General features: G+C 50.4%; 1 protein-coding gene across 4 annotated transcripts in view; it reads left to right on the top strand.

The window, feature by feature from the left end:
* ZER1 (zyg-11 related cell cycle regulator) overlaps positions 1-13,102 on the top strand; it is a 30,741-nt gene extending 17,639 nt beyond the window's left edge. For all 4 annotated transcript variants that reach the window (XM_072778203.1, XM_072778200.1, XM_072778202.1 and 1 more), the window contains exons 9-16: positions 3,453-3,668; positions 4,439-4,480; positions 4,642-4,761; positions 5,703-5,818; positions 6,248-6,436; positions 7,417-7,514; positions 9,569-9,671; positions 11,411-13,102. In XM_072778203.1, the coding sequence (XP_072634304.1) occupies positions 3,453-3,668; positions 4,439-4,480; positions 4,642-4,761; positions 5,703-5,818; positions 6,248-6,436; positions 7,417-7,514; positions 9,569-9,671; positions 11,411-11,468 (942 nt within the window). In that variant the 3' untranslated portion in view covers positions 11,469-13,102. The remainder of the gene's footprint in view (positions 1-3,452; positions 3,669-4,438; positions 4,481-4,641; positions 4,762-5,702; positions 5,819-6,247; positions 6,437-7,416; positions 7,515-9,568; positions 9,672-11,410) is intronic.
* The last annotated feature ends 400 nt before the right edge of the window (positions 13,103-13,502 follow it).

The following is a 13,502-nucleotide window of genomic DNA, read 5'->3' as shown; positions in this document are numbered from 1 at the left end:
TCAACCAACTGAGCCACAAAGGCTCCGCCTGAAAAAAAAAAAAGATTTATTTTTTTACTTGAGAGAAATCAAGCAGGAGCAGAGGGAGGGGCATAGGAAGAGAGTGTGAGAAACTCTCAGGCAGGCTCTGCCCAGCACAGAATCCCATGCAGAGCTCTTGATCTCATGACCCTGAGATCATGACCAGAACTAAAATCGAGTTGGATGCTTAACCAACAGCCACCCAGGTGCCCCTGGATGCAGATTTTATTTGACAATACAGTACAATGCCAATGTATTTTCTCTTCCTTATGATTTTCTCACATTTTCTTTACTTTAGCTTACTTTTTTTTTTAATCTTTTTTTTTAAATTTATTTATTTATGATAGTTACAGAGAGAGAGAGAGGCAGAGACACAGGCAGAGGGAGAAGCAGGCTCCATGCACCGGGAGCCCGATGTGGGACTCGATCCCGGCTCTCCAGGATCGTGCCCTGGGCCAAAGGCAGGCACCAAACCGCTGCACCACCCAGGGATCCCTACTTTAGCTTACTTTATTATAAGACTACAGTACATGATACATACAATACACAAAATATGCTAATTGGCCATTGATGCTTATCAGTAAGGGGTTCTTGAAGTCCACAGTAGGCTATTAGTGGTGAAGTTTTGGGGGGAGTCAGAAGTTACAAGCGGATTTTCAGCTGCAAGGGAGTGGGTGGGGAGGAGGCCAGTGCCCCAACTGTCAGGTTGTTCGAGGGTCAGCCGTAATATGAAAATGTGTTAACTACAGAGTGAGAGTTGTTCACAGTCCAGCTCGCCTCCCCCTCACAGCTGGGTCTAACCATTGTTTTCTAGTTGTTGTTGTCAGCAGAGTGTTCAGTATCCTCACCCAGGGAAGGCCGCTCTGGTGCCAACTGTGCGCTAGAGCTGGGAGGCAGTGGCCAAGCCCTATCCCCATTGGCCCAGGCTCCGGTTACTGAATCAGCCTGGGTGGTTGAATATTTAGGTTACTTTCTTATTATTTGCTATTTCAAATAAGGTTTTGCTGACTATACTCCATTGATTATCCTTCAAATACATGACTAAAAGTGGAATTGCCCAAGCAATGAATGGATAGGTGTATTTTTAAAGCATTTGGGATGTATTCTCGAATTAACCTCCAGCAAGGCTTTGGTAGAGATATATAGCCTCTGCAAGGATGAGAAGACCTGCTTTTCCAATGCCTTTAAACTCCAGGGTTTAGAGTAGCTATTTTCTACGTTGAGATTGATTTTATAACCAGGAAAAAGGGGTGTCTTTTTTGGGGAAAAAAATGCTAGTTGAAGACTCCCAAACAAAATAATAAACTCTGTCAGGGGCGCCTGGGTGGCTCAGTGGTTGAGCATCTGCCTTGGGCTCAAGTCATGATCCCAGGGGTCCTGGAATGGAGTTCTGCATTGGGCTCCCCGCAGGGAGCCTGCTTCTCCTTCTCCCTCCACCTGTGTCTCTGCCTCTCTCTCTCTCTCTCTCTCTGTGTCTCTCATGAATAAATAAATAAAATCTTTAAACCCTATCAGAGAAATGAAAATTAAAATAATGATAGATCACATTTCATTTCAAGAGACCAATGGTCCCCAATATTGACGGGAGTCCGTAGAGAGCACTTTTGCCTACTTCCCACTGGTAAGGTATGAACAACTGGCAGAATTTGCCAAAACTGTAAATGCATTTATCTTTGGGCCTATGTATTCCACAATTCAAATGTTTTTAGAGGAAAAATATATAATACATCCACCTTTTTAAATTAAAGAAAATTAGAGAAAACCAGAATGTTTTAGCAATAGGGACCTGGAAAAGTAACATACAGTCCATCCACACAGTGTGAAAAAATGTCCACTGTATATTGATAAGTGAAAAGTTTTGGACCAATATATATAATATCTTTTTTTTCCGTCTCCTCTCCCCCAAGTATATATTTGCATGTGCATAATAGAAAAATCTAGAAGAATGTGCACCAAACTTTTAACAGCCATTACTTCTAGGGAATAAAGTGAGAGACTTTAACTTTTCACTCAAATACTACTACTTGAACGTTTATAGTGAATAAGTATTAGCTCTTGTAATTTAAAATACATTTTTTTCTCAAATTAAAAAATATATATATATTTTGGGGAAAAAAGAGATAACTAAGGGTGATACATCTCTAAGTTACATAATTAGGGATGCCTGGGTGGCTCAGCGGTTGAGCGCCTCCCTTCTGCCCAGGGCATGATCCTGGAGTTGCGGAATTGAGTCCCACATCAGGCTCCCAGCATGGAGCCTGCTTCTCCCTCTGCCTGTGTCTCTGCCTCTCTCTCTGTGTGTCTCTCATGAATAAATAAATAAATAAATAAATAAATAAATAAATAAATAAATAATTTTTAAAAGAAATAAATAAATTATAAATTATGTAATTAATAAAATACAATGATCTCCCCAAATCTAACAAGAAAGGATGGAAAGAAATTAAATTACAGGCAAATGCTCCGAGAATACTTGAAAAAAAATTTAAAAGCCCACAGACAACACCTGGGTGGCTCATCGGTTGAGCACCTGCCTTCAGCCCAGGGTGTGATCCTGGAGACCTGGGGTCGAGTCCCACATCGGGCTCCCTGCGTAGAGCCTGCTTCTCCCTCTGCCTGTGTCTCTGTCTCTCTCTCTGTATCTCTCATATATAAAATCTTTTAAAAAATTAAGTGGCTATTAGGTCTTGGATGATTTAAAAAAAAGAAAAGAAATCAAAGATGTCCAGCCGTGTTAGGCCTCCTACTCTGCCACTGGGACCGTAAACTGGTACAGCCACTTTGGCGAACAGTCTGGAGTTGTGGTCAAGTTGAAGACATGCACGCCATGTGACCCAGAAGCCCATGTGCATGGACACCAGGATGCATGCATGAGACATTGAAGTAGCCAAACACGGAAGCCCCCTCAGATGTCCATCAACAACAGGATGGATGAATAAATTGAAGCACCTTAATGCAGTGCCAAAATGAATGCTCTTCAGCTATTCAGAACAACATAGTTGATCTTGCAAACCTATGGTTGAACAACAATAAGCAAGATGCTAAAGAATCTTTCATACAGAATAGCAGGGAGAGTAGTTCTCTATAGTGGAAGATGGGCTGATGATGACTAGGAGGGGACCTATGGGGACTTCCAGGTGCTGGCAGTATTCTATTTTCCTGACCCAGGTAGTGGTTACCTGGTTACTGAAAAGCTTGTTAGCGTCATAAATGCTCGTAAAACTACACATTTGTGTTCTATGCCCTCTTATGTATGAAGATTATGTTTCACTCTTTTTTTAATTTAAAAAAAAAAAAAGCCTTGGAGTCTCCTCTTCCAGAAAGCCTTCCTAGACCACCACAGTTCTGGGTGATCTCACATGCCTTGAGAGCACCCCATAAAGCCCAGCTCCCAGTCTGACCCTGACTGCTTCACTTGTGTCCCGGCCCAGGTCCAGCGGAACTGTTGCCTGACCCTCTGTAACTTCAGCATCCCCGAGGAGCTGGAGTTCCAGTACCGCCGGGTCAACGAGCTCCTGCTAAGCATCCTCAACCCCACGCGGCAGGATGAATCCATCCAGCGCATCGCTGTGCACCTGTGCAACGCCCTGGTCTGCCAGGTGGACAATGACCACAAGGAGGCTGTGGGGAAGATGGGCTTTGTCGTGGTGCGTGCCCTCGGGCTGCCCTGCCTCCCCTTTCTCCCTCCCTCCTAGCCAGCCTTTTCCAGAGCCCTCTACTGCATGCTGGATTTAGGCTAGACCAAAGAAAGACTCTCCTCACCTTGAACCTGATTTATGTCCCTAGAGATTTGCTCTGCCTAGAGCACACTGGCACCTTCTCCTGGCCACTCCAGCTGCCCATTGGGTCTCCCACCGTCCAAGCCACTCCTGGCTCCTCAGACCAGGTCCCCTGTTAGGTCTTTCTCACTAAGTGTCTGTTTAATATTGGCCTCCCCAGTGGGTTGTGAGTTCTGGAGGGAAAGACACCATCTTTGTTCCTTCTCCCGTCACACCATCCCCAGCACTTCCTAGTGTGCGGCCTAGGATGCACAGTGGAGAGGTAAGTATTTGCTGAAGAACAGAAGGAAAGAATGAGGAAGGAGTATCTAGCCTCCTCCTTTTATTTTGTCACTGGACAGGCTGGAGCCCACAGAGGGGAGGGGCCCAGACCCAAAGCTACACGGGGAACCAGGGTGCAGCTGGGACTAGCACCCAGGCCTTCAGATGCTAGGGACCAAGTCTATGTGGTTTGTACCTCTTCAAACAGCTCCCCCAGACCAGATAAGGCAGATTTGGTCTCGTCAGGATGCATTAGCCAGGAGTAGAAGTGCTGACTCTCCTCTCTCCATCTTGGTTCTTGGGGGACACAGTAGCTCTTGAGCCAAGCCCTGCCTGTGTCCCCATTCCCCCCAGCAAGTTTTCTTCTTTGCCCACAGACCATGCTGAAGCTGATTCAGAAGAAGCTGCTGGACAAGATAGTAAGTCAAGTCTTCATGAAGCCACTCTGACCTTCCCTAGCCTGAGAAGGGGTGGTTTGCCCCTGGAGGATACCCATATTTTGTCAGGGGATGCCCTCATGGGTGCCAGGGGCCTGCACGGCCCTCCAGGTGAACCATGCTGAGCACCCCCCACCCTTCAGTGTGACCAGGTGATGGAGTTCTCCTGGAGTGCCCTGTGGAACATCACAGACGAGACACCTGACAACTGCGAGATGTTCCTCAATTTCAATGGCATGAAGCTATTCCTGGACTGCCTGAAGGTACTGCCCATCTCCAGTGGCAGCAGCCTCCTTAACCACCCACATGGCCACTCTTCTGTCCTTAGGCATCCTACCAGCCAGATCTATCAGCAACCCCTCTCCCCCTGGTTCCCACAGAAGGGCGGCAGGGGCCGACTTACAGGCCCACACCTCCTTAGAGCCCTCCCTCCAAGGGAAAACCCAGTCCCATCATTCTCTGCACCAATTTCTCAGACTGCCCACAGTCTGGCCGGGGTCCACTGGACAGCATTCTGACCAGTAGGACAGTCTTTTAAAACTCATCCTTGGGGCACCTGCCTGGCTCAATTGGTAGAACATGTGACTCTTGAACTCAGGGTCGTGAGTTCAAGCCCCACATTGGGCATAGAGCTTACTTTTTAAAAAATAAGGAGTAGCAATTCTAAAAATAAATAAAACTCGTTTTCTTACTTTAGTTTTTATAAATTTTCCCTTAAACTAATATTTTGAGTTTTTGGCAAATAGAACCACATTTGTCCTAGTTGGAAGTTTATAGGTCAGATCTCGACTCAGCCTTTGATTTTGTAGCAAGGAGTCCTCACCATTTTAAGCCATATGGTATAGGGGATCCCTGGATGGCTCAGTGGTTTGGCGCCTGCCTTTGGCCCAGGGCGCGGAGTCCGTGTCGGGCTCCTGGCATGGAGCCTGCTTCTCCCTCTGCCTGTGTCTCTGCCTCTCTCTCTCTCTTTATGTCTATCATGAATAAATAAACCTTTAAAAAAAAATCCATACAGTATATACCCAGTGCTGTACTAGGTACACTAGAAGGTATGAGGGCAGGCTGTTGCTCCCCCTCTTTGTCTGGTTGGAATGGCCAGATACCCATAAGGTTTCTAGGTTAACAATACCAGAACTTCAAAACAAAAATCAAACCAGACACTAAGTGCTAATTGAAGTGGCCCCATTGGCTCTCATTTTGCCAGGAATTCCCAGAGAAGCAGGAACTGCATCGGAATATGCTAGGACTCTTGGGGAATGTGGCAGAGGTGAAGGAGCTGCGGCCTCAGCTAATGACTTCCCAATTTATCAGTGTCTTCAGGTGGGTATTTCTTTCCTTTCTCTTTTTGCCTTGGCTGCCAGGATGTTCAGGGCTCTGGTCTGTGTTCAGCTGCAGCAACTGCTCTCTGCCTAAGTTTCTGTTAGAAATGTCCCCTTGCGTCCAAGTCCCTGCTCCGCTGTGTTGAGTATACTTGGACCCAAGCTCGAGCTTGTAAATAAATGCTCGTGTGTTTGCAAAAAAAAAAAAAGAAAGAAAGAAATGTCCCCTTGTGTCTACATGTGGTTTCTTTCAAGCCTCCATAAATGATCCTCTTGTAGCTGTGTCTTCAGCGACCTCAGATCTTTAGAAGTCACTTGGGTATGGATAATAGAGAAATCAGTGATACCTCTGGCACCTGGTCTATAAGCTGGGGTCCAGCAGCTGGGGTCTGAAGAGGGACTTGGAGGGATTTTTCTCTCTTCTTGGCAGCAACCTGCTGGAGAGCAAGGCTGATGGGATCGAGGTTTCCTACAATGCCTGCGGCGTACTCTCCCACATCATGTTTGATGGGCCTGAGGCGTGGGGCATCTGTGAGCCCCAGCGAGAGGAGGTGGAGGAGCGCATGTGGGCAGCCATCCAGAGCTGGGATGTCAACTCTCGGAGAAACATCAATTACAGGTGCGGGGTGGTGTGTGGGCGGGGTCCATGGGGAGACAGGTCACTCATGCCCAACGAGGCCTGGGGAGAGCCTCCTGCCTTCCTTCTAGTCCCCTTTACAGCTCTCGCTGAGGCACAAAGCTCACGCACAGCACACAGCACACATCTTACCCATAAGGCTGGGCACGTCTTTCACACACATCAACACCTGTGTGGATGCAAAGTTTGCCATTGACAAACATTTGAGACATGTTTACCTGTGGGAAGAAAGAAGAGGAAAATACAAACACACTCTAGGAAACAGAACAGAAACCACTCATGAGCTCGTTCCCGGAAAGAATCTCTGCTCACAGTGTGGCGCCTCCCTTCCCAGCAGTTTCCCTCTACTCTGATTTAATTGTTTACAATGCAGCTAGTGTCAGGTCTTCTAGGGCATGGGTCTCTCTCCTTGTTCTATGACTGGGTCACTTTCTGGGTGCGGATGAGCCATCTTGTCCTGATTGACATTGACATTGAAAACCCATATTGGGAGAATTGGACCCGTGTGGCTTTGCTGATGCTCTGGTGACAGCTGTTCCCAAGGAAATGTGAAGGGGAATCACTGGCCCAGGGGCTTTGCACGTACATTTTTCAGGCTCAGACCATGACTCCAGATAGCCTGCAAAGGCCATTATAAGAAGTACAGTCACACTTCTGTTCCTCAGGGTACTTCTCTCTGTCTCCCCAAGAATGGGTCTCTCGTCCTTGCCAAGCTCCCCTATTTCTACACCACCTGATCTATGTCCCTCCTACCTCCCTTACATGCCCATGCTCCTGACCTCTCTCACTAGCGAGCTCCCTCTGTGGAGCCTGAAGGCCAGATGCCTCTGCCTCTGCTGCATCCTACTAGCCTGCTCATGGGTGGCCTGTGGAACCCTCCAGGGAGGAGAGCCCTCCAATAGGAGAAGATGCACTCCCCCACCCCCTGGCATTAGAAGTGACTTTGATCTCTCTTTCTACAGGTCCTTTGAGCCAATTCTTCGCCTCCTTCCCCAGGGCATCTCCCCTGTCAGCCAGCACTGGGCCACCTGGGCCCTGTACAACCTTGTGTCTGTCTACCGTGAGTACACACTTGCCCTTTGTTCAGACACAGGGATGCTCACCTGGTTGCGAGCCAACTTGTCCTCAGGGAGCTCATAACCCGGGTGAGGAGTTCTAAGAGAGGTGGCCCCGGTGTCTGTGCCTAGGAGCACAGCCCTCCCCTTTCCAGCATCTGTGGCATGTCCAGCATAATGGTGGGGCCTGCCTCATCACCAGAAGCAAGCCTAGCAGGCCAGACAGCCCATCCAGAGTTCCCAGACAGCTTTCTTAATGCCGCCTGCTTCCACATAAGTGAATAGTCAAAAATCTCCAGGCCTTCTGGAAGACAGAGTAAGACCAACTCAAAGAACTAACCCCTGAGGAAACAGACTTCCAAGGGAACAGGAGAGGACTTTAAAACAATTCTAACTTTTTTTTTTTTAAGATTTTATTTATTTATTCGTGAGACACAGAGAGAGAGGCAGAGACACAGGCAGAGAGAGAAGCAGGTTTCCCGCAGGGAGCCTGATGCAAAACTCGATCCCAGGACTCCAGGATCACACCCTGAGCTGGGTCAGACACTCAACCGCCGAGCCACCCAGGCATCCCCAATTCTAACTTTATTCCTCAAAGAGCATCCCATCCTCCCATAGAAGAGCCTGAACCATCCTCTGCCAAGTGGCTCTGGCAGGGAGAGAAAGAAGGTAGAGCACCAGGAGAGCTTGATGGCAGGACAGGTTTGACCATCGTTCTCTCTCCTACTGGTTATGTGAGGTTATTTAACCTCTCTGGGCCTCAGTTTCCTCCATAGAATGGGGACAGGATTAAGGCCTACCTCATAAGATTGATGTGAAAAGAAAACCAGCATAAAGCGCCCAGCCTGGGGCCTGGATCCTGCTCAGTCCCGTTAACTGGCAGAGTGAATCGGAGTGCGGGCTCTGGGGGCAGATACCTGGCTTCAAACCATGGCTCTCCCACTTGCTGTGTTACTTTAAGCAGGTTTCTCAACCTCTCTGTGCCTCAATTTCCTCATCTTTAAAATGGGATAAAAATGGGATTTCTGTCAAATAAGGTATGTAAAGTGATTGGAACAGTGCTTGACCCATACCAACTCTTCAATAAGCATTACCCTTTTTCATTACTACTTGAGGTTAGTGTTACCAGACTACCAGCACCAGACCTCAGAGAGGCACTGTTGTAGTATAGACAAAAGAGCCCTGAGCTGAGACTCCTTTGGACAAGCACCAAGAATGACTTTGGATGAATTGCTTCATCCCTTTGAACCTCAGTTCTTTCATCTGTAAAATGGAGAGCATAAAAGTAGCTCTGACTACATAGGGGCAGGGGTGGTGGTGTTCCACTGAAATGCCCATGTTCTCCATGGAGCATAAAGCCCTGGATCCTGAGCACTAGAATGTGCTTTATTTGTGTGAACCGTAAACCACCCAATAATAGGAAGGAATGCTGGTTCCAGCCTGGCTGGCCACCAGAATCACCTTGTAGTATATTGTTAAAAATACAGGGCAGCCCCAGTGGCCCAGTGGTTTAGCGCCGCCTTCAGCCCGGGGTGTGATCCTGGAGACCCAGGATCGAGTCCCGCGTCGGGCTCCCTGCACAAAGCCTGCTTCTCCCTCTGCCTGTCTCTCTCTCTCTTTCTGTCATGAATAAATAAATAAAATTAAAAAAAAAAACAAATAAATACAGGTTCCTGGGTCTGTTGATTCAGAATACTTGAGGGCAGGGCTTGGGAATCTGTATTTTTACAAAAACTTCTCAGAGGATAGAAGCCACTAGTATGGCTGTTACTTCCCTTGGGGTGAGCTGTGGAAAGAAAGAAATGTGGCTGCGTCCCAAAGTAGCCTTTTTCAAGGACTCACCCCTTGTTCCCCCAGTGGACCCAAGAATCCCAACAGACGGTTCCCTTGTGCAGCAGCGCCTTCACTGCCCTCCCCCAGGCCTGTGTATCCACCCCCCTACTCCCCTCTCCTCACCCCTACACACCCCCACCCCAGGGCATCCTTCACAGCAAGGGTGGGTTCTGGGCCACAGGCTGCTGGAAGACCAGCCTGATCCCCTGTCTGCCCCTCCCTGCAGCGGACAAGTACTGCCCCCTGCTGATCAAAGAAGGGGGGCTGCCCCTGCTGAGGGACATGATCAAGATGGCAACTGCTCGGCAGGAGACGAAGGAAATGGCCCGGTAAGAGACAGCCAGTTTTTCTGCTTGCAGCCTCAGTGTGGGGGAGTGGGGGCCACTCGGGCAACTCAGGGTGGAGTGTGGAGGTGGATAGTGTACTGCTTTCCAGCAGGGGCCTCCCTCAGTGTCATTTGGCCACAGTGTGGCCAGAAACTAGCTCACCCAGCTCCATGAGGAGCATCACTGCCCTCCTGTAAACTTCGTTTTCTCTTACTCCCAATGATTTCCATCCTCTCCCCCTGGCCCTTACCAAGTCAGCTCAAAATTCATCATTTTTGGCCAAAGACCTTCCAAAGAAAGAGAATACTGTGTGATAAAGTATATTCTAGAGAACTGGCGGGCGAAGGCAAATGGGTTTGCACAGGGCAGAGTTGCCAGGGCCAGCTGCTATGCGGTTTCACTCCCGTGCCTGAAACCCCATCATCCTTGATCTCGCACCGTTCCGGGTATGAGCGACTCTCAGGAATGCTGCATGTGGCATCAGCAGTAACAACCTTGCTTCCTCCAGGATCCATTCCAGAAGGGAGCACAGTTACATTGACCCCAGTTCTGAGCCCGGTGTAGAATCAGGAGTATCAGGAGCAGGGATCTGGGACTCAGAAGCACCCAAACAGGGACTCACTGGGCTGTGCAGCATCTGCCGTTTCTGCAGTTCCTTTAGCAAAAGGCGCTTCATAAACAATAATTGACAGATTCCTCTCAGTTTGAGAATGGTAAAAATGAGTGGTTCTCAAATGTAATCTCCCTGAAGAATCACCTGAAAAGGTGTTAAAAATGCACAGGCCCATCCTAGATTTTCTTTCCCAGTAGATCTGGGATTGGGGCCTGGGAATATTCATTATCAACAGGGATCCCAGGAGATTTGAGAAGCTGGGTAAGACTGACCCGTAACCTACTCCAGTTCCTCTGAACATCTCTGTAAGACCTGAGACATGTATCCCAGCTGGCCGGCTTGTCTGAATGAGGTTGTGACACCAAGGGGAGCTCAGAAGTCATTCCGCCCATCCCACTCCTGTACCACTCTGGGCACCCCTTACTTCCTAAAAGGCAGTAGGCACCTCTTTAGCACATGGAGGCTACAGTGAACACCACTCCTACCTCCAACCAACTCAAAGGCATAGCGTTGAGCCGGAAGGCCATCCGAGGTCCCAGGTGATACCTAACTGCAGTAGGGCAGTGGTTCTCAAGGGTCAGTCTGGAGGGGGCACAAGACTGTGGCTCTGAGCACCAGTGGTGGTTCCCAAGACCATGGTGCTGGGCCTGGCCTGGCCGCGTGGAGGGTGTCAGGAGCCCTATTGCTGGCATGGCTGCCCCAGCCCCACCCGGACCTCCTCGAGATCGGGATCTCTGGGCAAATCTGACATGCAGGCAGTTTGGAGATCACTAGTAGGCTGCCTGGGTAGGTAGGGGGAAAGTGAAGAAAGCAGGTGGTGCTCAAGAAAGGAGCAGAGAGGGTTGTGAAGGTCAAGCCTGAGCCATTTCAGGGGAGCCCCTAGCCAGAGATGCCCTGGGGCTGAGAGGTAAGGAAGGGGGTCCCAGGGAGGAAGGAGGGGAGCACAGGGGCCTGATAGTATTGGTGGCCACAGGTGCCATTTCCTAGGCACTGGGCAGGAATCTCCTCAGTCAGTGTCAGCATTACTGTGGACATTTGTTAGCAAACCCATTGGCCTCATCAGCCAGGAGGGGCCAGGCCCACCCGACCCAAGACTGCCCTCTGATCCTCTCTCTCCTGTGGTCTCCAGCAAGGTGATTGAGCACTGCAGTAACTTTAAAGAGGAGAACATGGACACGTCCAGATAGAGGCCTCTGCCCCTACGGCCACCACGGCTCTGGACCACAAGGCCAGGAGGAAGCTCTCAAGCAGCCCAGCTGGCAGACCCCCACCGGGGAGCCTCCCGCTGGATGAAGGGACACAGGGGGACTTTTGCACAACCGACGCTTTTCCTTAACATTAGTGAGATATATATATATTATATATATATATATTATATATATATATATATATATAATTTTTTTTTGGTTAGGAAGTGTGAAGTTTTGTGTGTATGATTTCTGTACAAAAACAAAAGAAACACTCCTTGAGTCCCCGCAGCTTCCTCGGCCACCTCAAGCCCCAACTCCAAGCCTTCATTGCTGCCACTCACTCCTACTCCCCTCAGACTAAATGCCTCTAACGTTGTGAGTCTGGTCCTTTCCCAGTGACCTCAGACCCTGGCCTCGCTTCCCATTAGGAGAGGCAGAGGGCTTTTGACAGCCCACTCCAGCACCCCAACCCACCCGTCAAAGCCTGAGAACCCCATCTGGGCTCCTGGGTATGGCCGATGGGGTTTGGGATGAAAACCAGCCCCACTGGGCCTCCTGAATGCCTTGGTGCTCCCAGCCACGGGCCGTCTGGGGCAAGGAAGTGAGTGCCCAGGCCCAGGCAGCCCCAGCCCCAGAGGACCCTCAGGAGCGGGGCTCCCAGGGGCCCCGCCGTTCTCTGGTCAGGCCTGCCTGAGGCCACGCTGCTATGGAGGCTGCCTCCTGGTCTCCCACCAGGTCCCAGGCTACTGAAGGCCCCAGCCCAGGGCTGGTCAGAACTCAGGCAGATTCCACTGCCCCTTCTGCCAAACATATTCAGCACCCACCCCGGCCCTGGAAGCCAGCACCGCCAGGGCCAGGGGCTTGTTCCTCACTCCCCAGCCCTTCCCCTGCCCGCAGCACCCATGGTGCCCCAGCACCCCACCAGCAGAACTGAGCCGGCCTCATTTGCCATGCCCCCTCACCTTCCCCGCTGCCCGGAGGACCCCACACTTCTCTCAGGCAGGAGGTCCCCACTCCAGCTGGACCTGCAGCAACAGGCAGCTGCCTCCAGACCAGCACTGGGCACAGCCTGCAGTGGCCCCACGTGGCCCTTCTGAGCCCCTCTTCCCTGCCCCCAGGCTACCTTGGGAGCCTCTGTGCTGTGTTTCAGAGAAGTATGAGCTACAAATGTATCTTGAAATATCTTGTGGTCCTCCCTTGACGTAACTCCGAATTGCTTCTCTGGAGACAGGCAGTGGTGAGGAGGCCCCTCCAGAACAAGGCACTAGGGAAGCAAGGCCGACTCTGCAGGCACCCCCTCGGGGATGACCTCTCTTCCTTCTTCTTTCCCTGGGCCTGCTTTTGGACTCTCCTGGCATTTCTGCCTCGTGACAGAACAGGCTGGATGAGCAGTCCAAGGGAGAGACACCAGGCCTTCTCCCCTGAAGTCTGTCCCTGCCAGCCCCGGGAAGGGGGCGGCTGCCCTGTGCTTCCCAAGCTCGGCAGACAGGCCACATCTGCCCCTCCCCTCCGTGTTCACCTGGCGTGAGCCAGTGCCTGGGCAGAGCTCACATCGCGTTGCTTTACCACCTGGGGCCTGGGTAAATGTACTTTGGGATGTCACAGAAATACATTTTTGTGCAAAGTGGAAAGAGCAGTGTCTTTTTTGCAAAAGGGGTGGGGTCAGGAGAGGGGCTGGAGCCATTTCAAGCACTGGGCCTTGAAGGAGGGGACCTGCAATGGGGAGCATGCATCGGGTGGATTTGTGTGCCCAGCTTGGGGACAAGTGGCAGATGGGGCTGAAGGACCTGCCTCCCCTCATTCTCTGCACTCTCCCGTGCCCCGACACTGGGATACAGCTGCAGCAGCCCCACAGGCCACCTGCCTGGGGTGGTGCAGTCTGATGGTAGACACAATGTTCTGTGTGAGCACGGAGCAGAGAGAGCACCTCCTGGGGCCGGTAGGAGTAGAGTGGGGCCCTAGGAGACAGAAGTTAGTTGGACAACTGTTTCTGTGAGGGAAGGGCACCTTCAGCCTGGTGGTAAGAGGCGT

The sequence above is a fragment of the Canis lupus genome, chromosome 16 (assembly GCF_048164855.1).
Source record: "Canis lupus baileyi chromosome 16, mCanLup2.hap1, whole genome shotgun sequence".
Taxonomy (NCBI): Eukaryota; Metazoa; Chordata; class Mammalia; order Carnivora; family Canidae; genus Canis; species Canis lupus.
This window is presented reverse-complemented; position numbering and strand designations above follow the sequence as displayed.